A 27,091-nucleotide genomic window follows, 5' to 3' on the forward strand; every position below is an offset into this window, starting at 1 on the left:
CCTATGACACCCATACAGTCATCACTTTCCCTCCAATGATGAGGAATTATAATGGTGACATTATAGGCCAGAAGTGGCAAGCCTTCAGGCCACATCTAACATACAAAGCTTTCTGTGGTCCACCAGCCCTCTGCCGAAATCAGGCAACAAAAATGTGTGCCTTTTCTCGTCCTCCTGTCTACTGCTTTCCTTTCAAAGGCATCTCTTCTCGTTCTGATGTGGTGCCATTGCTAAAATGTCTTAACACTGAGGAAACAAGATGGAGAGGAATCCCCAGCCTTGCTCCTCTGTTGATCGGCTGAAGGGTGGGGTGTATGTCTGAATGTGTTTGCCCACCTGAAGGGTGGAGTGTACAGTGGTGCCTCGCAAGACGAAATTAATTCGTTCTGCAAGTTTTTTTGTCTTGCAAATTTTTCGTCTTGCGAAGCACGGTTTCAAAAGAAGTTTTGGAAAAGCTTCAAAAATACCAAAGTCTTCAAAAACCTCAAAAAAGGCTACCACACCGCGTGTAACTGCACCTCTTCAAGCAATGCACCCTGGGTATTAACGGTTTTAAGAAAAAGGAAACAAACTTGCAAGAGGTTTTCGTCTTGCAAAGCAAGCCCATAGGGAAATTCGTCTTGCGAAGCAACTCAAAAAACCAAAAACCCTTTCGTCTTGCGAGGCATTCGTCTTGCGAGGCATTCGTCTTGCGAGGTACCACTGTATGTCTGAATGTGTTAGCCCACCTCTCTGAGGATGTGGTGGTCTCTATGTGCAGTGAGTGTGTGCATACACACATTGAGGCAGTATGCTGGGAACCACAAGTGGGAGAGTACTATTGCCTCTTGTTCTGCTTGTAGGCTTACTATAGACTTCTGATTGGCCACTGTGAGAAGAGGATGAGATAGGTATTTTGACAGATCCAGCATGACTATTCTTGCATTCTTAGTGAGTGTTCATTTTGCAATGCCCATCACTGTCACATAGCTCTCAGAAGGTCAGTCAACCCTTTGGGCAGCCCTCTGGCCAAATAAGGTTCTAAACCACAGAGCCTAGGGCTTGCCGATCGGAAGGTTGGCAGTTCGAATCCCTGCGACAGGGTGAGCTCCCATTGTTTGGTCCCAGATCCTGCCCACCTAGCAGTTCAAAAGCACGTCAAGTGCAAGTAGATAAATAGGGAAGGTAAACAGCGTTTCCGTGCGCTGTTCTGGTTTGCCAGAAGCGGCTTAGTCATGCTGGCCACATGACCCGGAAGCTGTCTGTAGACAAACACCGGCTCCCTTGGCCTAGAGAGCGAGATGAGCACGCAATCCCAGAGTCATCTGCAACTGGACCTAAAGGTCAGGGGTACCTTTATCTTTACCCCGTTACAAGCATTTGTATTGTCTTTACCAAAAGCAGTTGCTTACGCCATTACATTGTCTTGGGCCCTATGTTTAGACTAGCTCACCAGGCTGTGTGAGATATACAGTACTCTTTGAATCAGAACGGAAAGCCTTTCAGAGGATTGTTTGGGTGAAGCAGATTAGTAACTTTTTTGAGAACTTTAGAATTCCATGTCCCCAGGGAAAGTACTTTCCTAGTCCATCTCAATCTGGTAGAGCCAGTGAATGGTACCCACAGCTGATATTTCCTTCCATGTAATGGCTTTGATTACATGACCATTAGGGATTGTCACACTTGAGTGCTTTCCTATTCTATATTTACTTATTTATGTTAGATGATTTATTGTATCAGATATTGTAAAAAAAATAAAAAATTGAACTGATCTACAACAAAATGTATTTTTGCTGTTTCCTAAAATGGATGGTAGAATCATAAAATTTAGAGTTGACAGAATGGGTCATGTAGGCCAATCCCCTGCAATGCATGGTACATGAGGCTAGGATTTTCCTTTTATTTCTGAAAAGTTTTGCCCCACCTTTGAGGCCGCCAAGGCAGATCTCCAATTAAAACACAAATAAAATAAAAAAGAGGGAGGAGATAAAAACAGACACAACAGCGACAGGGGAAGAGCATTGAGTCAATTGAAAAACTATAGTGCCACATCAGGAGATTAAAGAACTCCAAACACATTAAAAGCATACCCACCCAAAAGTCAGAAGAGGGAATTTCATAATCTGCTGCAGCTGCAAAGCCCTACTCTTGTGTTCCCTCCAACTGCACCTCCAAGGGTGGCAGAATACAGAACCAGGTAACCTCAAAAGTTGATCACCATTTGCAAGCAGGGCACCAGGCACATTTGCGAGCACCTCAAAAAGTGGATGCCATTTTTTGTGCCTGGCTGACACTCAAGGTTTACTGAAATGTATGTGCTTTGAAGCCTCAAAGTATATGTTAAGGACAGACAAAATGTTAAGGAGTTTAACAATAATGAGTAGAGTATTTTGAAAACTGAAGTACAATACCAGTATTTTTATTGTAAACACCAAATTAAATGTGTATTAACAATTTCTTCTAAAAATGTGATATTAACAGTGTGTCACTTATGTGAATTGTATATTAGTTCATGCTTATCAAAATAATAAATAAAAAGTGTTGCCGAGCCCCCTGCCCCGTGGTGACTAGACATTCTGTTTTGGCGCCCACAACCCAGGTCCCAGAAGCCATTTGGCTCCTAGCTTTTCTATCCCAGTTTCAAACACTGATTCATTATGCTATCTCAGCTCCCTTTTAAGAGGCTAGAAAAGGCCTTCAGTGTTCCTCTCCTTATGGGACTGTAAGGATTGCATTTCTCTATGTTAAATGGCTAAGAGAGGTTGCTACTAAAATGCATAAAATATTATGCAAGATTGACACTGGAATTCTAAAATTGACGAGGGACTGAACTACATGTGGACACAATTTATAGAAAAAACCATTTATAAATTGCTCTGAGAGGAGGAAAATAGCTCTGAGAGGAGATTCTTAATTTCCCCTTCCACTGGCTAAACCACTCACCATGACATGTTTTTTTCTACCTGTAGAGTTACAAATACGGTATATGTGTGTCTCAAAGCATCCATCAGACTTCTGTTACAAGTAAATAGAAATAATATGTTGTTCTGCCCTAAAACCTGCAACCCTTCTCAATCTGTTAGCACAGCTGTTGTGATGTAGTAGAACATTCTAACAGCTCTGGGAAAGAGCTCAACAATAGCTTTTTAATAATTACTAAAGCTTATATGGACAAAGTGAAAAGTCACTCTGGGAGGCAAAGCTTTCATGGGAGCTGTTGTATGCTCTTAGCAGGAAGGGATTTTGCAGCCAACGTTGCTTTGGAGACTGAGAGAATATTGGGCAGAGAAGCCAGAGTGTTTGCTTGTGTGTGTGTTTCAAACAGGTATTTGACAAATCATTTGGCTGCAAGTCTCTGGCATTATTATACAAAAGCAGAAATAAATATTTTGCATATGGAAGTACGTTTTGCTATGAAATGTAATGCATCCCATATTACATTAACTAGCTAAAAGGAGTGATCAAGAGCTGAAGGATGAAGAGATGGAGCTGTTTACAAAATACTACCTGGAATGGAAAGGAGGGAGGAAAAATGCCAGTACATCCTATATGAGCATACCACGATTTTATTATAGGGTAAGTATGGTTTTCAGTGCTTATTTGCTCTCCAGTTTAAAAGGGGGAAAGTGTTTACCTTTGTTTTGTGGAATCAATTTGCTAGTTTCATATTACCAAAGGGAATTAAGCACACACATTAATTGGTTCCTTTCACTACAAAGTCCATTGACACAAATAGCCTAGATAACCAAGGAGAGGAATCCTACTCTATTTTGTTTTGCACAAAAGTGTTGTTTAAAACAGATTTCCATAACTAAGATTTTCTGTGGCTGACTCATAGATTCTACTCCAAATAATTAATTCTTACACACACACACACACACACACACACACACACTTCTTCCATCTGAGTAATCTCAGAGCAGTTTGCAAAAAAAATAATAAATCAGTAAGGTAGAATAATATTAAAAAATGAAACCACTGTAAAATTCTATCAGCTGTAGCCAGCAATGTGTCCTATTCAAAGGTGGAAATTAGTAACCATCAAATGCCTAGGTAAGCTTATAGGTCTCAAGCAGGTATCAAAAGCTCATCAGAGTCAGTGCCTGCCTTATTTCAAAGGGGATCAAGTTCCATAGAGCGGGCACCATTACAGAAACGGAACCCCCTCTGTTTGCTTCATATCATGGCTTAACTAACAGCAGTACCACCAGTAGAGCTCCCACCCCACCCCCAGTGGTATTAGCAAACAAGCAGGTATACATGGCAGCTAATGTTATTTTAGCTATCCAGACCCATTCTGAATAATACTGCAGTCTTAGTAAACGGAGATAATGCATTACAGTTTTTGTCTATCTATACCGTGTCTGGATGGGGGGTGGGACACTAATCCTCTACTACTTGTCCAAGTGAATTCGCTGATGAGTGCAGCTGCTTCTTACAGGTTTGTGGTGTAAAGAGGGCCTGTTAAAAGTTTCACCAGTAAGCTTTAAACATTTTGCATTATGTGTTCAACAGGGTGGATTGATTAAAATACATGATTTAAAGTGGCCTTTTAAATCAGTGTGATTTAAATAAGCAATAAAAGGCCACTTTAAATCATTAATTTAAATCAAGTTTCCCACCAATACTACTTCAGATATTTCCAGAATAAATGTGTAATTATGACCACTAAATCATGTTAATGTTCAACCAAATAGAATATTATTTACATTGCTGTGTCATTCTTATAATCAGACCTTTTGTCACTGTATATGTTTTGCATGCTATTTTTTTCTTACTGAAAGAGGGAACATAGAATCATAGAATTGTAGGACCTCAAGGGATCTAGTCCAACCCCCTGCAGTGCAGGAATCTCAACTAACGCATCCATGACACATGACCATCCAACATCTGCATAAAAATGTCCAATGGTGGTGCGTCCACCACAGGTTTCCAATTTTCCCTTAGAAGGTCTTTCTTACAAACAATACTCATGAGAGTTTGTGAAGTTAACACTGCAATTCTATGCATATCTGCTCAGAAGGAAGTCCGATTGAGTTTCTCTGTTGCTCACTCTCAGGGAAATACTGTAGGTGTAGGATTGTAACCTGGCACTGTTGATGAGGGAGGCTTCAGCATCAGTTTTCCATCCCCAGTGCTCACAACGAGAAGGTGGAAAATGAGGCGGAATGGCTAGCACAGCAGTAAGTTAAACTGCAAACCACGCCCCCTCCAAGCCGCCCGATTAGGCGCTTACCTGTGGGTGTGGTGCGCCAGCCAGGTGAGTGGGGCAGGGGGCGTAATGCCCCCTGCGTGACACAGAAATCGCGTCCCACCCACAACACCTCCCCTCTTGGATGAGGAGAGGCTTTATCATCTTTATCTTTATACCCCAGCTTTTTCCCTGATGGGACTCAAGGAAGCTTCTAGATAAAATTAAGAACCATTGAAAACGGAAAAAACCAATCATTAAAAGCAATTAAACATTGATAGAATTAAAACTATACACATATATAAAATGGGATTCAAGGTGGCTTCCAGGTAAAATTAAGAGCCATTAAAAACAGAAAAAACAATCATTAGAAGCAATTAAACATTGATATAATTGCACATATATAAAATCTGTTAAAACCATGCCAGTAATTACAATAAAAACAGCATGGCACCAGCCCTTTCATTAAAAGCAGTCAGTTCCCAAAAGCCTATTGGAACAAGCAAGTCTTCACCTGTCGGCAGAAGGACAACGGGGAGGGAGCACAAGTGTATTTCAAAGATTGCAATGTTGCTCTGTTGTGCAAATGTCTGCACCTCTTTTTCTTCAATTGAATGCTGTTGAACATCTATTCAGATAGATTGGTATGCTGGAAGCATCTGTCCTGTTTGGCAGGGACTTGTCTCATGTTACATTTTTGGACAGTTTATCCTGTGGTTTCTTGTCTCATGCTTCTTGGTACATCAAGTGCGGGGGAAAGAAGCCTACCTTGGTGTAGGGGGAAACCCTGTTCTTGTATTTGAGGAAGACTGAGAGATTTGTTACCCCAAATTCTTGGGTTTTGTAAAACCCTGTCCAAAACATTCATGTGCTAACCATTCTCTTGGGGATTCTGCCCTCTGTTCATTGCATCTAGCATGACAAGTACTTGGGAGAGTCCTCTTCTCCTCTGCTGTCCCTTCTTTTGGAAGTGACTTTGCAGCACAGAGCTGTTTGAGGCCTGCAGGCACAGACACACAGTGCAGATCTCTGCCCTGGACTCAGTCTGCAGAGACCACTTTGCCTTTTTTCTCCAGGAACCATTCCCAACTGTTATGGAGGGAGAACTGCAAGGCAAATCCAAATCATCTGGTCGGGCCCCTCGTGGCCCCACCTGGACAGATGAGGAGACCAGAGTCCTATTGGGTCACTGGAATACCTTGCTGATCCAGCGCCGGGTTCAGAACATGCCCACCAACAGTGATTTGTATGCTGTCCTAGCCAAGAAGATGGCTGAGGAGGGATTCCTACGCACGCGAATCCAGTGCAACAACCGGATCCGAGATCTTCGCAAAGCATATCGCAAGGCAAAGGATGCTATGGGCAAGGCAGGGGCCACGCCAGTTCGCTGTCGCTTCTTCAGGGAGCTGGATGAGATCTGTGGAGGAGAAACAGAAACTGGCCCCTCTTCAGTGAGTCAGGCTGTGAGACTCCAGCCTTCCACTACCACAGTTCAACCAGGGCCTTCCTGGCAACCTATACCAGAAACTTCCTGGAAGGTGGAAGAGGACTCTGAGATGGAAGCAACCTTTGAAGGACTCAGTGATGCCACACAGCCCCTCCAGGAGGTGCTGAAGATTAAGGTGGAATCTGAACTTGAAGAGGTTGCTTCCTTTCAGCTGCCCCTGCAGCCTGTTTCTTCATCTTCCTCCAGCACAGTGGCAACTGCATCTGCCTTGGAAGAAGAACTACCATCCGCTTTCCAAGAACCAGACACCCTAATGCCTGCCAGGTCAGCTTCTGCTCAGGCTCCACAACTATTGCCAACCAGTTGCAATTCAGAACAGAGGTTAAAAGCAGGAGTCCAGGACAAAGTACTCATAGGTGAGTCTTTTTAATCATTTGTCCACATTTCTCTCTGAAAGAATACCCACTGCTGTAATTAAGCTTCTATTTCTCTTTGCTTCAGGCTTTTAATCTAACAATGCATGGAAAGAGAGGAGGGTTCATCATGTTACTATATTTGGTGATGGCTAGAGTTGTCTCTGAAATTCCTCCTCAGCTCTTCCACGTAGTTAATTTCACTTCCATAGTAAAGTGTCCTCAAATTGGTCATGTCCTTAACCTAATTTCTGCTGACAGGCCCAAGGTTTTGCTGGATGAAGCTTCTGCTTCTCTTTCTAAAGGAATCCTTTATCATGGATTGAAGAAGGCGGTTACAAAATTCACCTGCACTCTGGACTTTTGTTTCAACTGTCACTGAAACTATTTTGGCTTGCAAACATGAAATCATAGTGGGATATTCTATTGCCATCAATCAACCTATTGTTGTTACCAGAGAAGGGGTCCCAATTACAAAGACTGGCTAGACATATTACCAATGACATTACCACTAAAAGCATTCCTTTTTCTGACCTCTTATTTGCTAACCATAAATATAAATTATTTTGCTAACATACCCAGTTGGAGGTAGTGAAATGATAGCAGAAAGTTCCCTCTCCTTGAACTCCTTCCCTCCTAATTTCTGTTTTGTTTACAGTAACTGTGTTCATGTGCTCTTACTCTTGCTTCTTCATCATTTGTGTGTGTTTGTTTTCTTTCCCCCCCAAAACAGGGAGACCAACAGGTGACCCAGAGGCAGCACTCAGGCAACCAGTGCCAGCCATGGACAGGGTGGCACAGATGAGGGCTAGAAGACGCCGGGCCAGGGAGGAAACCATAGACCGCCTGCTGGAGGAGATAAGAGCTGGAAGAGAGGCCATGGACACAACATTCCGACTGTTCCTTGAACAGCAGCGCTCATTTCAGAACAGCCTCATCCGGGAGATGCGACTGGCAAGGCGAGAACAGCGTCAGGCTGCTGAAGCTGAGCTCCGGGCTCGCCAGGAAGAGTGGCAACAGCAGAGGACTCAACGGATCCTGGACACAAACAGAACTGATGCCGAGATAGTTCGATTCCGCCAAGAGCTCAATCTCCTTAGACACAATTTTATAGATTTCTTTTCAGCAGCAAGATCTTTCCCCACAGAAACCACTCCTGTGCCTGCCCGGGGGGAGAGTCCTGGCCCTTCTCGATCACACCAAGAAGGCTACACGCCCAGAGCAACTGAAGTGCAAGCATCTCTTCCAGGCCCATGGGTGCTCGGGGTGCCTTCAAGGGGGAGGAGAGGGAGACCAAGGAGACGTGGTGGTGCTACCAGGAAGCAGGTCCACAGAGAGTAATCACCATGTGACTGAGCTAGTGCTTTTGACGGTCTGCTCATGAAACTGGTGCTATTCAACATTCTGTCTACCTCTTTTATTTCTGCACTGACTGTCAACCTCTTTGGTTTCTTCAACTTTTTAAAATGTACTTGAATACACTCAGTGTTACGGCTTGCATTGCTTTTTGTCTTTATGTAGCGATGGTCATTTTTATTGTATGCTTTCCAGTGATTCTGTAATTTTCTTCTTTTCCTTCAGTTTCTGCAATAAATTCTTTATTCACAGAACATTTTGTCATATACTTTAATGTCAGGTGACGGTGCACATAAATCTGATAGATGGGCCTTACAAATGTGAGTAGAGGTTTGAATCTGGTTTGCAGTTAGGCTCAGATTATTGATGGGAAGGGGTGAATGTGCACATTCAGCTACACACAAGGCATTCTACAATTCATTTAAATTTGCCGCATTATTTGAACTGTCCAATAGCAAATACATACTATTCTTGATCAAAAATCTTCATAAATATGATCAGCTTTTTATTACTACATAAAAGCTGGTAAAATTGACTAAAATCCTAAATCCAAAGATCCTTGCAGTTAGATTACTGCAATGCATTATACGTGGGGCTCTGAAGACGGTTTGGAAACCTCAGCTAGTACAGAAGTCAATAGTCAGGTTGTTCACCGGGGCCGGAAGGGTTGAGCATATAAAACCAACTCTGAGCTGACTGCACTGACTGCCAGTTAGTTTCCAGGTCCAATGTAAAATGCTGTTTTTGACCTATAAAGCCTTAAATGGCTCAGGACTGCAATACCTCAAGGATTGCTGTTCCCCATATGAACCAACCCAGATGCTGCAAACTTAATCTTAGGCCCTTTTTTGTGGACCCCTGCATGAGAAGTCTCAGGGATGACCTCCTGTTTGTGGAATGCTGTTCCCAGGGAAGCTCACCTGGTACCATTTGTATGTCTTTAGGCATCAGGAAAAAACTTCCCTCTATAACCAGGCATTTGGTCTTTAATTATCCTTGCCCCCCCCCCCTGCCTTGGTATGCTGGAGCAACTCAGCCGGAGGGAGGTCCATCTCCTACTGTACACAAGGTGGGATAAAAATTGAGAGTTCTTAACATAAAGTGACTTCCATACTGTATTTTCAAAGGTGCAGGGGCGACAGGCTTCTGAACAGTGGTTGCCCTGCCCTTGTCAAATCAGATGGACTAACTGGGGCTCCTTAGAATAATCTCCCCTGATCTGATGACCTCCCATTGTAGTTGGACTACAACTTCTATCAGCCCCAGCCAGCATGGACCAGTGATCTGACTCCGAATAAGGCTGTTTCTTACAATCTTATGTGGCAGAACTGTGCCTTCTCTTACTGAGGTTTCTTCAGAGGATGGTGGAATGGGAAGGAGACACACACCTGACCTTCTGGCAAGAGAAGAACCTCTTTTCATTGTTGCCTCTTAGCCACTGCCTGCTACAAGCTACATTGGTTATGGAGTGGAGATGGGTAGTTCAGGAAATCAGATTTACCCTGTCCATTTTGACACGTCTACTTGTCAAAAGAAGAGAAAACAAACCTACAAATAAAGTGACTTCATGCAATAATTCCTGTAGCATGGATATAATCAGTTTTGAGCTATACATTGTAGTTTTGAGTTTTCAAAAGGATGTGAAAAGGACTGGTTCTATTTTGCAGGCTTGCTTCATTTTGTTGTGGTGGGACCTTGCATATTGTTGTCAAGCTTTAATAACTTGTATAATCATGTGTTTATATACAAGCTATATTAGGCACATATTAGACTTGGGAGTTTGAATTCACTATTGCTATGCCAACATGCAGACAATTTAAAAATAGTTGAGACAGCTGACATACACATCAATCTACTGTTTTTCTTTGCCACCTTTGCATATTGAAGAAAAGTCGACTAATTTCTGTTGTGGCCATGAACCATGTTTGCATGCAATTTTTTACTGTAATTGCCCAGCCTGGGTTCTGGTCAGTAGAGTTGTACCACACTACAAATAACATTCATTTCTTTCTTTCTTTAGCTGCCAGCAGAAGATGAAATTTTATTACAGAAACTAAGAGAAGAATCCAGAGCAGTCTTTTTGCAGAGAAAAAGCAGAGAACTACTAGATAATGAAGAACTGCAAGTAAGGGGGGGGGGAAATGTGTTTCTTAATCTCAGGTAAACAATTCTTGATCATTTTGTCTTGCGATAGTTCCCTAATTTTTTGCCTCCATCCCCCTTTTTAAGAATTTGTGGTTTCTGCTGGACAAGCATCAGACATCACCCATGATGGGAGATGAAGCAATGATCAACTATGAAAGCTTCCTGAAAGTTGGTGAGAAAGCTGGATCCAAGTGCAAGTAAGGCGCCTATATTTTCAGGACTTAGGCTAGTCTGCCCTTAGCTTAAGAGTTCTGGATTGTCTTGGTCAACATTCAAATTGCAGGTTGTTACGACTTAATTTTTATTTCTCCCTTTGTGTGCTGCTTTAAATTTGTAGGCAGCTCTTTAGAAGAGCTGTTAGAACATACGGGAACTTAGGAAGCTGCCTTATACCAAGCTCATTGGTCCATCTAGCTAAGTATTGTCTACACTGACTGGCAGCGGCTCTCCAGGATTTCAGAGAGGGTTCTCTCCTCATGGCCTTCCAACTGATTCAGCTATGGGGAGCAGTGATAAGAGCCGGGGGTGGCAGTGACTGATGACTAGTGAGCCTATGGACTGGACCAGTTCAACAGTAGTGCTGATACTGGTGGCAGTGGGCAAATAGTACCTCAGGAATGAGTTAAGCCTTTCTACATCCCTGTTTGCTCATATTCTACCTCAGTGTAAAATTCACATAGTTCTGCAAGGATATATTGTTGGCTGTCAGAAGGAAGTTCTGATAAAAACATCATTTGAGCAGCTGTAAAGTGGTTGGAGGGGAAGTACCATTATAGGTAGCAAATTAAGTTGTTTTTTGCTGTGACCTTGTACGCAGTAGGGCAGCAGAGTGCTTTTATGTGTTTGGCAGAAGCATCCTGATAGTGAGTATAGGACAGCAATCCTTGGCATACTCATGGCTTCTTACCAGAACTGAGGTGAAAGCTCAAGCCAGTCAAATATCAAGCAGATGACATGAGAGAGGTATCGAAGAGGATACATTTTGCCAAGACTTAATGCTTGCAGAGTTTATTATAATATTTCTTCAGGATATAGCACCTTCTGAGGGGCTCTAACAATGTGGGCATTCAGTCCACAACCTCAAACCCAATTTGACGGTGGTTTTCAGTACTTCCCAGTGCAGCAGTGGTAATTGCAAACCCAGCCACATGGAAAGCCATACCTGTGGAATAGGTTCATGCTTGGTTCATTAGATTTTTCACCACACTGTTGTTGCTTTTACCCGTAGTTGTTTGCGTGGTGAACATTTCTGGAACTGTGTGGGAAGTTGCTTTCCATAAGGATCTGCCTTCTGTTTCTAGGTGTAAATCAGGCCTAATCAGGTGTGAATCAGGCGGGGGGGGGGGGATGCTGCTGAGCTTGGTTGCTGCAAGTTCATGTACTGTAATTCATGAACTGGAATTTACGTCAGATTAGCATTCAAACTAGGATGTGGCTCTGAGACATTGCTTAGGCTTTTGGTTAATTATTACTATTTGGATCAGGAACGAAAAGCAGTAATGAATTGCACCAACTAGGTTTTTTCCAGAACTGCTGTTCAGTGTAGGTGGAATCTGTGAGCTTCTTAAGTGGGTTGGTTTCCTGTTTGTGTCCCATGTTTCCATGACACACCCAAGGTATATCATGGTACTCTCCCTTCCAAAGACCCACACATACATCAGAGTCCCACAACATAATTATCAGGAAATTGTGTAAATTATGAAACTGACTGAACCTATGGAAGACTTACAGTGGCTCTGCAGAACTTCAAAATTGTTTTCTTTTCTATTTCACAGGCAGTTCTTCACAGCTAAAGTCTTTGCTAAGTTACTTCACAACGATCCCTATGGAAGGATATCTATCATGCAGTTTTTCAATTATGTGATGAGGAAAGGTGGGTCTTTTTCTGTTTTGAACGTATTATCATACTTTGTTTCACTTTGCCCTTGGCTTTCTTTGCCTCAAAACAGATTCTGTCATGTATCTGTATCTGTTTCACAGTGTGGCTATACCAAACGAGAATAGGTCTCAGTTTATACGACGTGGCTGGACAAGGTTACCTCAGGGAATCGGTAAGTGATGCATGTTCAACATGTCGCCTGCATAAACTGAAGTGCTTTTTCATGTCTTGAATTGTGGGAATGTATTTGGTATTTACATACAGTTATGTATGCAAACTAGAATGTTTCAGGTAAGCAATATTCTCCTTTAGTTGTTTCTTGGAGAGAGTGCAGTAGTCTTTTTCTGCTTAATGCAGTTTGCATATTAAGTACCTGATGTTCAATGAGTCTATCTGATGCTCAGTTCCAAAGAATCACAGTTCAAGGGTTATCTTAACTGCTCTGTACTGGATAGGAGAATATTATTTGACAAAGCTTTGGTAACCAACCTGCATCTTGCATTGTGTTATGTTTGTGGCAGTGAAGCCTCTCAGCATGCACAAGCATCAGGAAGGAAGGGTATGTGGCATGAAGGGTGGCTAGAGAGTCGGGTTCTTCTGGAGTGTTCACTAGTGTTTGCTTGTTGCATCCTTACAACGCCTATAGGAAGCAGCTGGAGACAAATGGTCCATTCCAGACCACTGTAAAGTACAGGATAAGCGTGAACAGCTGCAGCTCAAGTCATGGTGACACCTATACCTAGGGCTGCCATATGTCCGGAATTTCCCAGACATACGGGATTCGTCAGTTGGAAGTGTTGATTTTCTGGTGAATTTCTTGAAAAGTAGCTCAAAAACTTCATTAAAAAACAGATTTTGTAAAAAAAAAAAAGAGCTCTACAACTCTGCAATAATAATAATAATAATAATAAGCCTTTATGCCAGATTTTCACTTTTTGAAATATGGCAAGCCTACCTATACCATAATCAGATATGTTCTTGTTTCATTTCCCAGGATTTAGAAAATTATATTCTGGAACTCATCCCCACATTACCACAGTTGGATGGTTTAGAGAAATCCTTTTACTCATTCTATGTCTGCACCGCAGTCAGGAAATTCTTCTTCTTTTTAGATCCTCTCCGAACAGGTAAGTTCAATTTGCTTTGCTTTTTTGTTTGTTTATCTTGATAATTAGATTTTAGTTCTACCTTCGTTCTACCATCATTGGCCAGGTTTGAATGTCTATCTCCTTCCATTTACTGCACCTGTTGGGCTCTGAGGGAACTGCAGACCAGGAGCAGTGAAAGCAGAGCAGGGACCAGGACCCTGGGCCGGTGGGCAGGCAACACCTGCTGACCAGCAAGGTGTGCTGGGGCAGCTCTATAAAGCCTGCCTGCCTGCCCTGCGGGCAAGACCAGACTCTGCTTGTAGCTGCAGTTGTTTGTAGCTGCATCCATCTCCTCCCACCTGCTGGACTTACTGAAGTTAGGTAGACATTCAGTATTTTTCACTGTGTACATCTCCCCCCCCCCTATATTGCAGTAAAACTGGGGCAAGTCTTGACCTAAAAGGCAGCCTATGAATAATGTTTTAGCAAGGCAAAGGGAAATTGACAAAAAATACAAGAGAATACAATACTTGAACAGAGTACTTTTTCTTTCTTATTAAAAGTATATATTCATCTGAAATAATACTTACTTGGTCGATTAGTAAAATTATTAAATGTAATTCTCTCTGTGTTGGCTCTTCGAGACTATATGAAGTACTAATGATGAATGTTTTATTTAAAATGGTTTAAAAGTAACATTTGTTTTTCTCTTACAATTTTGATTGACTTAAAGGTTTCCAAACATTAAAACCATTTCCTTTGATTCAATCCCCTTTGTCATGCTAAGTGGAACCTTTCTTGATGAAGCCCCTGAATATCCCAGTCATTAAGTAATAAGTGATTTTGAGGGGGTTAATTTGTTTTTGTTTTTTCTTCCAGGAAAGATAAAAATACAGGATATTTTAGCCTGCAGTTTCCTTGATGACCTATTAGAGGTAGACATTTACATTTATATTTACATTTCTTGTTGTGTTTCCTCATTATACTTGCTGAATGCTTACTCAGTATTTTCATATTTATTCAGTTACGGGATGAAGAACTTTCTAAAGAAAGTCAAGAAACCAATTGGTTTTCTGCTCCTTCTGCATTGAGGGTTTATGGTATGTACAAGAATTTGCATCATATTGTCACATCCTCACAAAGCAGCATTTCCCACAAACATTTTTTATATTCCTTTTTTTTTCTTTTGTTCTGGCTATAATTTTACATGGTACAAATAAAAGCCCTTTTGCCATACCAGTTTGGAATTGCAGCTAGGTGTCATGACACTGTGGTTTGTATATGCACTTCTTCCATGAGAGCATGTCATAAGGGCAGGGATCGAGGAGGCAAGATGGCAATTGCCATGGCCGCGCAGAGCTCCTGAGGACAGCCAGCACCAACTGCGCTGCCTGGCTAGTCCCTGTGCTGCCAACACTGCCACGATCGGGGAAGGGAGACTAGGGGTGCCCAATGCGACAACCAGAGAGGCTGCACGGAGCGCCTCCCCCCCAAATGGCCTCGACCCTGCCAGGACCGGGAGCACCCCATTGGTGGCCCAGTGGAACTCCGAGGCCAGAGGCCTCCAAAGCCGAACAGAAAACACAAAGCGAAAAGGAGCCCCCCACTAGCCGGATACTAGCTTGCCCTCACCACCACCAAGAGAAAGAGGTAGGAGGGGGCCAGAGAGGCCTTGAGGAATCGTGCAGCTAGCCCAGGCCTGACCCCAAGCCTACCACACCGGTGGCTAGCACGAAAAGAGCAGGCTGGGGCCCAGGGGGGAACAGTGTGCCGGAGACTACCCCAGGAAAAAACAAATGCATCACAGGCCCTCCCCGGAAGAGGAAGAAGAAGAAGAATTCTATTAATTTATATATTTTTTAATTTTTTAAAAAATTAAATTTTATTTGAAGAACTGTATTGGCGTCCATGCGGGAGGCCTGAACCATTGAAGGCCACTCCCTGGGAACCCCAAGGAGTCCCTAGTGCAGGATGACAGCGCTTTTATTGATTATTGGATTACCTGCAGTGATCTTAGTAGTTTTTATTAGCTATTTAGTATGACTAAGTATTTAGCATATATTTATTCCTGTCTCGTGTAAACCCAGGGGTGGGAAACATAAAGGCTGTGGACCATAACTAGTGCTTCATGGATGTACTGTTCTATGCTGCCACCATGTGGTAAGTTGCTCATAAGCGGCACATTTGAGATTCTAGAAAAAAGCAAGATTGACTCATGGGCCTTACATATCTATTGCTCTATATGTAAATGCAAGCTACTTAAAATCTTGTTTGAATGCATCATTACAACTTTTTCATTCAGCCCTTACTTATACAGCTCTCAATCCACAGTGTTTGCTCTTAGCACACCTCAGATTTTAAAACAGGAATTCCTCTAGTTTCTAAAGACAGCATTTCTCTAGTTGTGGCATGGTGGGTTATGCTGCCCTCTTGTGCTCGTAGACAGGAGATGCAGGTCTTTGTCCATTAACTGGCACTCCACATCTCTAGTCATTTGACCACACAACAACAGATTGACACAATTACAGCTGCCACATAATACACCCGTTCTGCATTTGTAAGAACTTGATCATTTAGTGTGGCAGCGCCTACACTGTGGAACTCCTTGCCTGTTGAGATCAGGCAGGCACCTTCACAGTACTCATACAAGAGGGAGGCGCCAGCAGGCTTAGGGGAAACCAAAGGCTTGCAGAAGTACAGAAAACCGAAAAGAGGGTCTTAAAACAGCCTATTCAGAACAACACATGTTTAGTGGCCATATAATGTTCAGTGTTGGGGGGACGGGGGAGTGGCGTGTCCTGGAAAAGGGCATGGCTGCCTGCCTGAAATCGTGAATAGAAGCACTCCATTCTGCAACATTTTGTTGAGGTCCCACTTGTAAATATTAAGCACTGTCACTACAAGATGACATGGCTTTATACAACCCCACTACCAACCATCTTCATTAAGACAAAACTATGCCAATTTGTGCAGTAGAAATCAAGAGGTTCTCTTACTACAAATCTAAAAAGTTGTAGCATGTTTGTTCACGAATCCTTTGTTATGAAGCGGCACAAGAAATTGTTACTGCATTTCCCCCACCCCCTTCTTTCCCCCCCTCCCTGCAGGACAGTACTTAAATCTTGACAAAGACCACAATGGGATGCTTAGCAAGGAGGAGCTCTCTCGATATGGAACAGGGACTCTGACCAACGTATTTTTGGACCGTGTCTTCCAAGAGTGCCTGACCTATGATGGAGAAATGGTACTTTTCTCATAGATGCGTGATAGAAGAAATATCTTGCATTTCTTGTAAAAGCAAGGTTGTGGGGTTTGGGTTTGGGTTTGGTTTTTTTAAAAAAGTTGGAACTCCTCCACTTTTTGAAGCCTATAACATTATATGCATGCTAACAAAATAGAATGAAGGCAAAATTCTCATGTGAATGGCAGCTAAAAACCCACACACTGCAAATTCATAACTTTTTACAGCAATTGTAAATACTCAGGACCCTTAGAAGCAAACTGGTACTTATGTGGGGTCTACAGAAAAAGGCATGAACGAACGTTAACAGACTTATTATTCAATGTTCTCAATGCTCATTTGCAAAAACCAAGGTATCTCTGAAGGAAGAAAAATGCACATTTGTATTCTCTGGCCCATTCTGGTAAAACAACACTTCACCGGCTGAAAACTCCCACCCCACCCCCATGTTATGAACTTCAACATAGATTCATTTGAATGGCAGCTAAAAACCCACACACTGCAAATTCATAACTTAGCAGCTAGCTGAATAAGAAATCTCATTGTGATAGGGAGGACAGTGGGCTCTTAGTTACCTCCTAATGCCAAAAGCAAGAACAGCAAGTAACTTATAAGTTGAAACTAACAAACAGCCTTGGAAGCACAAACATACAGCCACTAATATAGAATTCACATTTATAAGACCTTGCCCTCCTTGTCAATCAGCAAAGTGGCCATTGTTTACCTCCCTAAGTTAAAAATACAATTAGGTTATTGTTTAGAAAGCTGCTGCTGAGTTTTGAATAAAATTGCTCATTTTGGGGGGAGATAATTCTTACAAGTACATGCAGAACTGGAATCGGGTAACTGAATTGGTGGTAAAAATAGAACAACGGGAAAACATAGCTTTTGTTTCTGTACCCAATTTACAACAGGAGACCTGTGTTGTCAATAAGATATGCTGCAGCATGTTACTTCTAGTAAAATGTATAGAATTTAGGACACTAAGCTGTAAGATACATTTCAACAAATGATTGACCAGCAAATTATTAACTGGCTAAATATTATTTAATTGCCTAACACATGAATTCAGCTTTAGTTGAACTAGAACAATGGTTGGCCATTAGAAGACTGTGATAGGCTGTTGTTCAAATGTTCATGGTTCGTTTAGTTCAGACTAAGGGACAACCTCACGAGTAGTTCTAATAGAAATCTATGGGTATGTTGCCTATCCAATAAAAAAGCATGTATTTTCTGCACACCCTTTTTTTCTCAGCAGCCATTTTCTGAGTCATGCTGTCTTTCAATGAAAACTAACTGCTCCCCTACAAGGAAATAGCCACCAATTATGTTCTGCTTGCAAAATCAATTTAGAAAGTGGACTATAATAAACATGATTGCATCTGCTTTTAGGACTATAAGACGTACCTGGACTTTGTACTTGCATTAGAAAACAGAAAGGAACCTGCCGCTCTGCAGTATATTTTCAAGCTGCTTGATATAGAGAACAAAGGATACCTGAATGTCTTTTCCCTTAATTATTTCTTTAGGGTAAGTCCCTTTTTGTAGAGGTAGGTCATTTTTTTGTACATGTGTTGTTACAGCCTTTGTGCCTCTACCTAGAGATCAGCAGGCAATTGCTTTAAACTACCAGTGTTTGAGGTGAGGTTTTTGTCAACTTTAAAGAAATATATAAATGTTTAAAACTTCACATTAAGAAAGGGAAATAATTCAGAATGGCTTTTCAGAGCACATCTTACATAAAGAAAATACACCACTGTGATTTTAATTAAATACCAGGTTTTGCCTTTTCCGTACAGCTCTTCTTTTTAAGGTAATAGTCTTTGATGACTCTAATGGCTAACTTCTATGGGATGTTAATATATTCTGTCTACCAGTAATAATGGATAAGCTGTGGTTCCTATATAATCAGAGGGCAGCTTTCATACAATAGCCTGCATGTTTTAGCAGGCTCTTTCTAAACTTACATTTTCTCATTGACTGGAACTCACTCAGATGATCCTGTTATAAAAACACACCTTTATGAACCATGACTATACTATTTCCAGCAAATAAGTACTTCTTAGAGGATCACTGAATCAGCAGTCTCACAGATCTGCTGATGCTAATATTAAGTCTTAGGATGTTACACCACTAGAGATATTTAGTAGAAATGTTTGTTAAATTTAAATCCCTTTCTCCTTTTTACGGGCGCTAAAATGGCTTTCAGGTTTAATTCTTTTTTTTGTAGGGCATGTCCTTTTGTGAATTTTGAAGATAAAATAGTGACTCCACTGTCATCCCACACAAGTATATATTTCATTCAGATTAAAGCAATCAGAGCAATTCAGTCTTGTTTGTAAAAGCTAACCCCCTTAATATTGATCACCTCCAATTCTGTGCCTACTCAACCAAAGTATTTTGCTGCTAATGACTCAGGAGTAGGATAATTCAACTAAAGGTTTAGAGAAAGAAAATCTGGAACACTTTCAAAGCTTTTACAATAAATGCTCTGCAGGTTTAAAATACATCCAGAGCTGTGTTCTTTTAGCAGCATGAAACAGATTAATTCTTCTATAACAAACATCAATTGGCCCTTCATCTTTCAATTATTTCTTCTTCCAGTATACACTTTATAGTTAGTCTCAAAGTTTGAGGCTAAAAGCCTATTTTAACAATAGGCCTGCTGCTTGCTTCAGTTCTAATACTTTTCTTCAAAGTGGGCTAGAAGTTGGGAATTGTTGCACATAGATTGAACAGATGGTCAGCGCTTTCTGCTTTGATAGATCTGCAGAGAAAAGGACAGATTTCAGTCCCTGCCTATGCTTCACGCAAGGGGAATGAACACAGGCAGCATACCTCTCCAAACAGATGATAAAGGACAAGATTCTTATAAGGCTCAGTGGAAGCATATACTTCGAATGTTTAAGGTCTCTGGTTCAATCCCAGCACCTGCCATCACAGGATATTTGGTAGCAGGAACTGAACAAGACCTCTACCTGAGACCCTGGAATACTTCTACCATTCTGGGGAGACAGGGCTAAATTATATGTATGAATTAGCACATAGTAGAGTTATTTATCCATGTAACACAGCTTATTCGCTCTCTTGGATTTGAAAACATGCTGTCTTGTTTTCTGAACATATGTTACACCTGTTGCCATAGGCTATTCAAGAACAGATGAAAATTCATGGGCAAGAACCAGTTTCTTTTCAAGATGTCAAGGTTAGATTTCTATCAAAATTTATTTGTATGCAGTAGTATGAGAAAGACCTGACTTTCTGAAATGAGAGCGAGTATATGTTTCTTTGTACTAGGGTCAGTATTGTGGTAGAATGTTGATTCCATAGTTAATGTCTTAATAGTAATGAATTTGGTACAATATATTTTTGAATGTTTTTGGAAAAAACAGTAATATTCTATATATCTAGCCTATAGGCAAATAGAACCTTCAGGGAGATCATTCTGCGGTATAAAGTAACAGGCCTAGAAAGCCTCTTGCCTAAAAAATGTTAGCAGGCAAATACTTCACTTATTATAATTATCCATGTAATGTTAATTGGGTTTTTTTAGAGGATACTTTCATTTTGCTACTTTGATTTCTGAATCCATCTTGAAAGTTGAATGGAAGAACTGATAGATGCTTGGACATATGCCTCATTCTCATCACCTAATGAATGAGGCTATAAATAGCAGCACAAGTGGGGGAAACGATAGCTGGTGCCCCCAAAACTCATAGCAGTCACTAAGGGGTGAAACCTCTACATGTAGCTGCTTAACCAGAACTCTTTTGTCATGCCACCATAGATCCTTTTGCTATTTGCAAGCAAATAGCTTGCCACCTTGGACAGTTTAAAGCAGCATGCACTTGGTGGCTGTATTGTGTGTGTTGCATTGTGTCAGTTGGAAAACATGAATTGATTTGTGAGGCAAGCTTTTTACTGCAAGTAGGTAAGGAAGTCTTATCATGGCGTCAACAAAAATTACCTGTCCTATGCGAGACCCACTGTTGAAAAAGATCAACACTTGGGAGACAGCTGTCGCATGGAGCAAATAAATATAGCTGTACATCTGCCCTTAGGTTAGTGCATGGTTCGGCAAACTAAGGCCCGCCAGCCGGATGCGGCCCACTGGGCTTGTTAATCTGGCCTGCAAACCTTGCGGGCCCTGCCACCCGCTCGGTCAGTCCCTGCGCTAAACCAGTATGGTGCGGAGGCCTCGCCGCATGGGGACTGACTTCCACAACGCTGGTGTGGCCGCCAACCCGACACTGGAAGCTCCTGCAGCCAATCCAAAGCTGCGGATGCCTCTGGGCAACGCCCCTTCCCTCCCGCTTAGGCAGCCGCATATGGTCAAGAGCCAAGTGGGAGGAAGCGGTGGCAGCGGCATGGGCTCTGCACCCCAGGGAACCCCTGGCAGAGGCAGGGGATGACGCTGCTGAAGACAAGGCGGCGTGAGTGGGAGGGGGGGTCCTTTCGGGAAGGGGGTCCGGCCCCTCACAAGGTCTGAGGGATAGTGGATCGGCCCCCTCCTGTAAAAGTTTGCTGACCCCAGGTTAGTGTATACAGATTCTAAATTTAATCTAGGTCACTGCCATCCCCCCCAAAATGCATTTATTTACGGGAGCTGATGACCACTGCTCTTTATGCTGGCTGCTAAGACAAAACAGGTCTCATTCTTATCTGCTCAGTAATTAACTCAAACAATGTGGGAGCAGCACTGCAATAAAGAACTTTACTAGAGGAATTAACTGTGACTGTATTTTGAAAGCAAGTATGAACACATCCTTCGTATATTCAGTTTACACTCCTTTTCAGCCAGGATGTGCTTTACTACTAGAATTGAACACCAAAGCATGAGGGGAAAGTGAAATTAAGTGTTACTTAATTATTTTGATTTTTTTTTTAAAAAGTCCTTGTACTGGTATGCAAACATTTTTATCCTATTCGACTTACATTAAAGAAACTCTTAATTTTTGGTTGCTTTTTCTAGGATGAAATATTTGACATGGTGAAGCCCAAAGATCCTTACAAAATCTCTCTTCAGGACTTAATCAACAGTAGTCAAGGCGACACTGTCACTAGCATTTTAATTGATCTTAATGGCTTCTGGACCTATGAGAACAGAGAGGTTCTTGTAGCAAGTGACAATGACAACACAACAGATCTTGATGATACATGATTTAACAGGAATAGACTGTATCCATGGAGATCTGCCCAACTGATACAGTGACCATTTAAAGCTGAATAATGTATTCATTACCCAAATAAATGAAGCTTCCATGTAGCTCCAGATGGACAAGTTTTGTATAAGGCTTGTGAGATGGATCTTCTCTGAAGCAAAAAAGGAAAAGAGTACTGCTGTTTGTTGAAAATTTAATTAAACGTTTACAGACTTTTCTGGTAAATTAAGTTTATTGAAATTATTCCTAAACCTACAAGCCACCTTCCAGTTTAGACAAATTATACCTGCTGGTATAATTTGGTCTTGAATACTCTTTTTGGTTTTGTACTGGGTGCATTGGCATTGCAAAAACAAATCATGTGCAAGAAAGAAACAAATCTCTGGGTCATTTATATCTGAAATATCAGATATGTAGAACTGTAGTTACAAATGTGCAGCTCAATTCTTTTAAAACTACCATGGAAGTAAATACCTGTCAAATGGATAATAGTGAAACCTCCTACTAAAACAGCATCACAAACCTTCATCTACTATAACAAGCAATTAGTGTAAATGCTCATGATGGTGTTAATTGTTCCAAGTGTTGCAAGTGCACAAATACAGGGCTTCAAAAGTCATGGGTGTGTCCCAAAACATGTGACTATCCTGCCAAAACATACCTCTGATGTCTTAAGTAATTGCATGCAGCCCTCCAAGGCCTTATCCAGGAGTAACTTCTGTGGAACTTACTTCTAAGTAGACACAGGATTATAGGCTTAGTAGGGTAAATGTATAGGCTTACTAGAATCCCAGGACCTACTACTGGGTATTTTAATGGCACCTGTGCCTGCTGCATTCATAGCAAAGGTTTGCTAGTCCTATAATAACAACTCTGAACCCAACTGATTATATTATTCAGTTTATAAATTATATTAAATATAAAATTTAATGCATTTACAAGAAAAAGTACCCACTTTCATACCATTTGCATATACTGAAAGAAATAGTAAAGGTAAGGCACAATGATAGAAGAACCTCATGACAATAAGCCCTTCCTATTATATAAAGCAATAACATTTTTGGCAAAAATTATACAGCTGGGCACTCAAAAGGCTAAATAATTTACTGTGATGCCCTGAATAGATGCTTAATATAGGCTTCACATAGTTTACAACTGGCATTTGGAATCTGAATGATTCTTAAATCAAAATGGATGTTCCCTTTAAGATTTTTTTTTAAAAAACAACAACACCAGAAGGTTGTGATGTGCCATTTGTTAAAGCTGTTCTAACATTCTCAAGTTAAGAAGAGCTTCCCATAAAAAAAAAAATAGTGTGGCAGACAAGACTTAAAAACCTCCTCCTTCCCACATGCCTGATAGTGACAGTGAAGGAAAGGGCATGATCCATGAGGTGGTTCTAAATCTCTGCAGTTTTTCTGGCTACTGCTGTGACACTTTTCCTATTTCCATATTACATGGATTTGTAGCCCCCAGTTTCTTCCTGACTCCTGGCTATTTTATACAGGTGCACAGCAAGCTTTTAAGAAAGTGACTCAAGACAGTGGAAGAAGCTATTAAAGGGTGTAACAACAGCCCAAAAAAGGTTTTGTTTGTTTTGCATGGTGTACTGCTTTCTGCATGCATCTCTTTGTGCCACATATCCACAGACATCTGGATCCTGTCCTATATCTGCAAAGTTTTGTGCTGCAGAATTTTGTGAGAATTAGTGTGGATTGTCCTCACAAAAAGGTTCATTATATAAGTTAAATTGTCAGTAGTCCTTGGTCAGGCTGCCGACAAGATCCTTTCTAGATAGAAAACCCACCCTTGTTGACATGCAGTAGGCAGTTCTCAAACTTATTTTCAAATATTTCAAATATAAAAATCAAGTTCTGTCACTGAAACAGTGTCTGTTTAACTCAGAATGAAAAAACACTGCAAGGGTATGCAAAATAATTAATTTAGCATACCTCACTACTTTTTTTTACTACACCCAATATTTAGAGCCATCATTTTATCAGCATACCATCTCCTATCCAGACTATCCTTCCCAACACACATAATAAAGTCAGAGATTACAATGTGAACTTACTCTGTATATTACTCTTACTCTTCTAACTAAGCAATGAGAACATGCTTTAGGGACCCCTTAAGAGGACAGTCCTTTATGAGATAGAGTTTTCAGACAAGTTCTTTTATACAGGCATTAAACAAAGTCACCTTATTTTAAACTATATGACTGGACACACACACGCACACAACAGTGACAATAAATTAAACTAAGTCACAAAGATGCCTTGTGAATTAGTTGCCATTAGTCTAAACTTTCACCTAGGTTTCAGTAAGTAACATTATAAATGCAAAATGACCTTAAAACAAAAAAAGCACAGTGATCAGTCCACAACTGTCAACAAGGCACCAGATGTTCAGGAAAGACATTTCACTTGTTCTGCATAGATAGATCACAGGACCAGTTATTTGCATTTCATAATCTAATAGGTTAAGCAAAATGTCTTAGCCTTTATTAGACAGATGTTGGCTGAAGAGACGTTAAGTATCTCTGACCATACTTTGAAATAAGTTACATTCCACTGAACATGCATAACAGAGCCTACAAACATTTGACAATTAAGAAACGGAGTGTGAGAACCAATGTCACACAAGCAGACTTCTGCTCAAGCAGCAGGGCCTCTTCTGCCTCTCCTCCCCACTACAGCCATTCAAAGCAGATTTCAGGAGTGCAGAGGGGTGGGGACGCTGGAGAAACCCTACTGCATGACCAGAAGTCCATTCCAGTGACAACCAGACACCATTGGATGCTACCCAAAGAATTCTAATGCAACGTTCTCGTTCTAAGCAGACACTGGAGTAATATCTTGTTTGCTTTCCACAACAAGCGGACGATCTCCTTCTGTTTCAAAGTTGAGATTTACAAATGTACTACAGGTTGTAGCCTCTGGCTGAGCTGTATGGACAGCAGTCCCCTCTTGACTCTGGTTCTGCTGCTCTTGAAACCTCCTTTCTGCTTCTTCTGACATCTTATTCTCTTCCTCCTCTTCCTCTTCCTAAAAAAGCAAACCTCACATGTTGTAAAACCAGCAGGACTCCATTAATTCATCTATCCTGAGCACATTAATGTGTACCAAAATCATTTATTGCTGCCACGTTGTTGTTGCTACTACTGCAGCACATTACTATTGCAAAGCTCTTAATTACCCATCCAACAGGAAAGGTCAACTTAACATTAGAAAACATTAATGCAATCTGCATGCTTCTCAACAGAAAGAATGGCAATACTGTTTTGAAACCAAGTTCATTTCCTACAGATCAGCATTAAATATGGAAGCCTCTCATCAAATGACTTTTCCATGTCTGGCATATGGTAGTAAAACTATCAAAGTAGCCTCTGAACAGAAGTTGAGTGTCTGGGATTTGCAACTTTAGGAACCAGTTCTTCCTGAAGCATTTACCTTCTGAAATACAAACAAGCATTTCTTCTACTTACAATGTAAATTAAAGGGAACACCCTTAACTTACTCTTATAAAGAAAAAAAACCTATTACAAATTAGAATATCAGTTGACTTATAAAACAGATGTGTGGTAGTGGTTTCTCAGTTTTAATTGAAACCCCTCACCATATACGTAATTCCTTCCTTCTATTGTAGCAAACTATTTCGTATAATATTATGCCAACGTAGGTTAAAGTCTATTTGGAAAGTACATACAACGAAGCATGTTTTCCTGAAGAGACTGCATCTGGGATGTACTCTTAAGTTTCCCATTAAAAATGTCCTGACAAATGGACTTAAAGGGGAGAGTGAAAACAAGTTAATACAGAAGAAAATGTGTTCACATTGATAGATTTTTAGAGAACTGAAATATGGCATCTTTAAACCATTTTATATTAAGAAACCAGACTATTATGCAGTACATTTTAGTAAATCTGTTTGTAATTCCTACGCTGTTAAAAGGGTACAAAAAGGCACACACCTCCTTCTTCATTCTGTAGTATTCATCTATGGCATACTGGTATTTTGGCGTACTGATTCCCAAAACAGAGGCAATCTTTTCACCAAGGAAGTCACACACTGAATAAATAAAACACATTTATGAATGTTGCAGCCTTACCAAGCAAACTTGTGAGCAGTTTCCCATTAGCATTCTGTACCATCTTATATTTAGTTATTTAAAGAAATGATTATATACCACTGTATCATAAAAATATATCACAGCAGTTTACAACAGTATAAAAACATGAAACATTCACAAAGCAGCAGGAAGGGGTTTCCCCCCATTATTCTACTTCCTTAGTTTCTGTGTCTACTTGTACAAGCCAAAACATGAACCACACAAACTATGGAAACGAAACCAAATAAAAAGTGACAGCACAGAACAGATAATAAAAGACTACACCCTTTACACCTAAAACCGTACAGAGTGAAGTTTGTTTGAGCTTTTCATTAAAATACCCACTAAAAGAGATTGCTGTATGTTTAAATTTTCTTCAAGTGTACCTGAAGGATATTCCAACTCCCCTTTTAGTGAAACACCATGCCCAAAGGTGTTTCAATGATAAACTAGATGTATAAAACAAAAGATGGCAAGATGTGTTGTCGCTGCACAATGGGTCACTGGGCTGCTTGAGCTTGCCTCCTCCTTATACTTATCTGCTCTACAGTCAAGTGAAGAAGCCACAATTGTTCAGCTCAGAGTATGTATAGCTTGCAGGCATCAAATGCTGGATGAGCAGGTGTCCACACACAACCCGAAAAAGGGCAGGGGAAACTACCACAAACTTGCCCTTTTACTAAAAGCTTTTCATCATCCTAAGTCTGTCTACAAATTAAACACACGTCTTCACATAATAACCTGGTGGGTCAATGTGTACAATACTTCTCTTGTGACTTTTTATATATTTTTTTAAAAATACCACCCCCAAATCTGTCCAATTACCACCTGAGACTCCCCCCCCCCCGCCCCGGCCGTGACTTCCTAAAATGATGGAATAAACTGAAAGGGGAAGCCAAGGGGAACAGTCAACAAGAAAGGAGGTCATAACATTCGTTGCAATAAATGGTTGTCTAATTTTGTACCCTAGTGCTGCATCTTTTAATCAACTTATAAAGCAGAACAGAAGGCATGTGTAGAAAATGAAGACTGGGTTTCACTGTAATATATTTTATCAGAGTAATATACCACCCACTCAT

General features: G+C 41.0%; 2 protein-coding genes across 6 annotated transcripts in view; one reads left to right on the plus strand and one right to left on the minus strand.

Annotated features, from left to right (window-relative positions):
* The window catches only part of PPP2R3C (protein phosphatase 2 regulatory subunit B''gamma), a 31,384-nt gene that overhangs the window by 1,635 nt on the left and 2,658 nt on the right, over positions 1 to 27,091 (plus strand). For 2 of the 5 annotated variants that reach the window (XM_028720731.2, XM_077925937.1), the window contains exons 2-4: positions 3,428 to 3,555; positions 6,247 to 7,033; positions 7,764 to 8,640. In XM_028720731.2, coding sequence (XP_028576564.2) covers positions 3,428 to 3,555; positions 6,247 to 7,033; positions 7,764 to 8,371 — 1,523 coding nt within the window. In that variant the 3' untranslated portion in view covers positions 8,372 to 8,640. Of the gene's footprint in view, positions 1 to 3,427; positions 3,556 to 6,246; positions 7,034 to 7,763; positions 8,641 to 10,406; positions 10,512 to 10,615; positions 10,729 to 12,306; positions 12,405 to 12,511; positions 12,583 to 13,404; positions 13,538 to 14,377; positions 14,434 to 14,522; positions 14,599 to 16,605; positions 16,743 to 18,131; positions 18,270 to 18,969; positions 19,029 to 19,884; positions 19,945 to 21,711; positions 22,127 to 27,091 lie in introns of those variants that run through there. The other 3 variants (XM_028720741.2, XM_077925949.1, XM_077925944.1) reach the window with 3 other exon arrangements.
* The window catches only part of SRP54 (signal recognition particle 54), a 35,596-nt gene continuing 31,293 nt past the window's right edge, over positions 22,789 to 27,091 (minus strand). The window contains exons 16-17 of the mRNA XM_077925962.1: positions 25,875 to 25,972; positions 22,789 to 24,948 (exon numbers count right to left, since the gene is read on the minus strand). Of these exons, the coding sequence (XP_077782088.1) occupies positions 24,736 to 24,948; positions 25,875 to 25,972 (311 nt within the window). The 3' untranslated portion in view covers positions 22,789 to 24,735. The remainder of the gene's footprint in view (positions 24,949 to 25,874; positions 25,973 to 27,091) is intronic.

This window comes from Podarcis muralis, chromosome 1, assembly GCF_964188315.1.
Source record: "Podarcis muralis chromosome 1, rPodMur119.hap1.1, whole genome shotgun sequence".
Classification (NCBI taxonomy): domain Eukaryota; kingdom Metazoa; phylum Chordata; class Lepidosauria; order Squamata; family Lacertidae; genus Podarcis; species Podarcis muralis.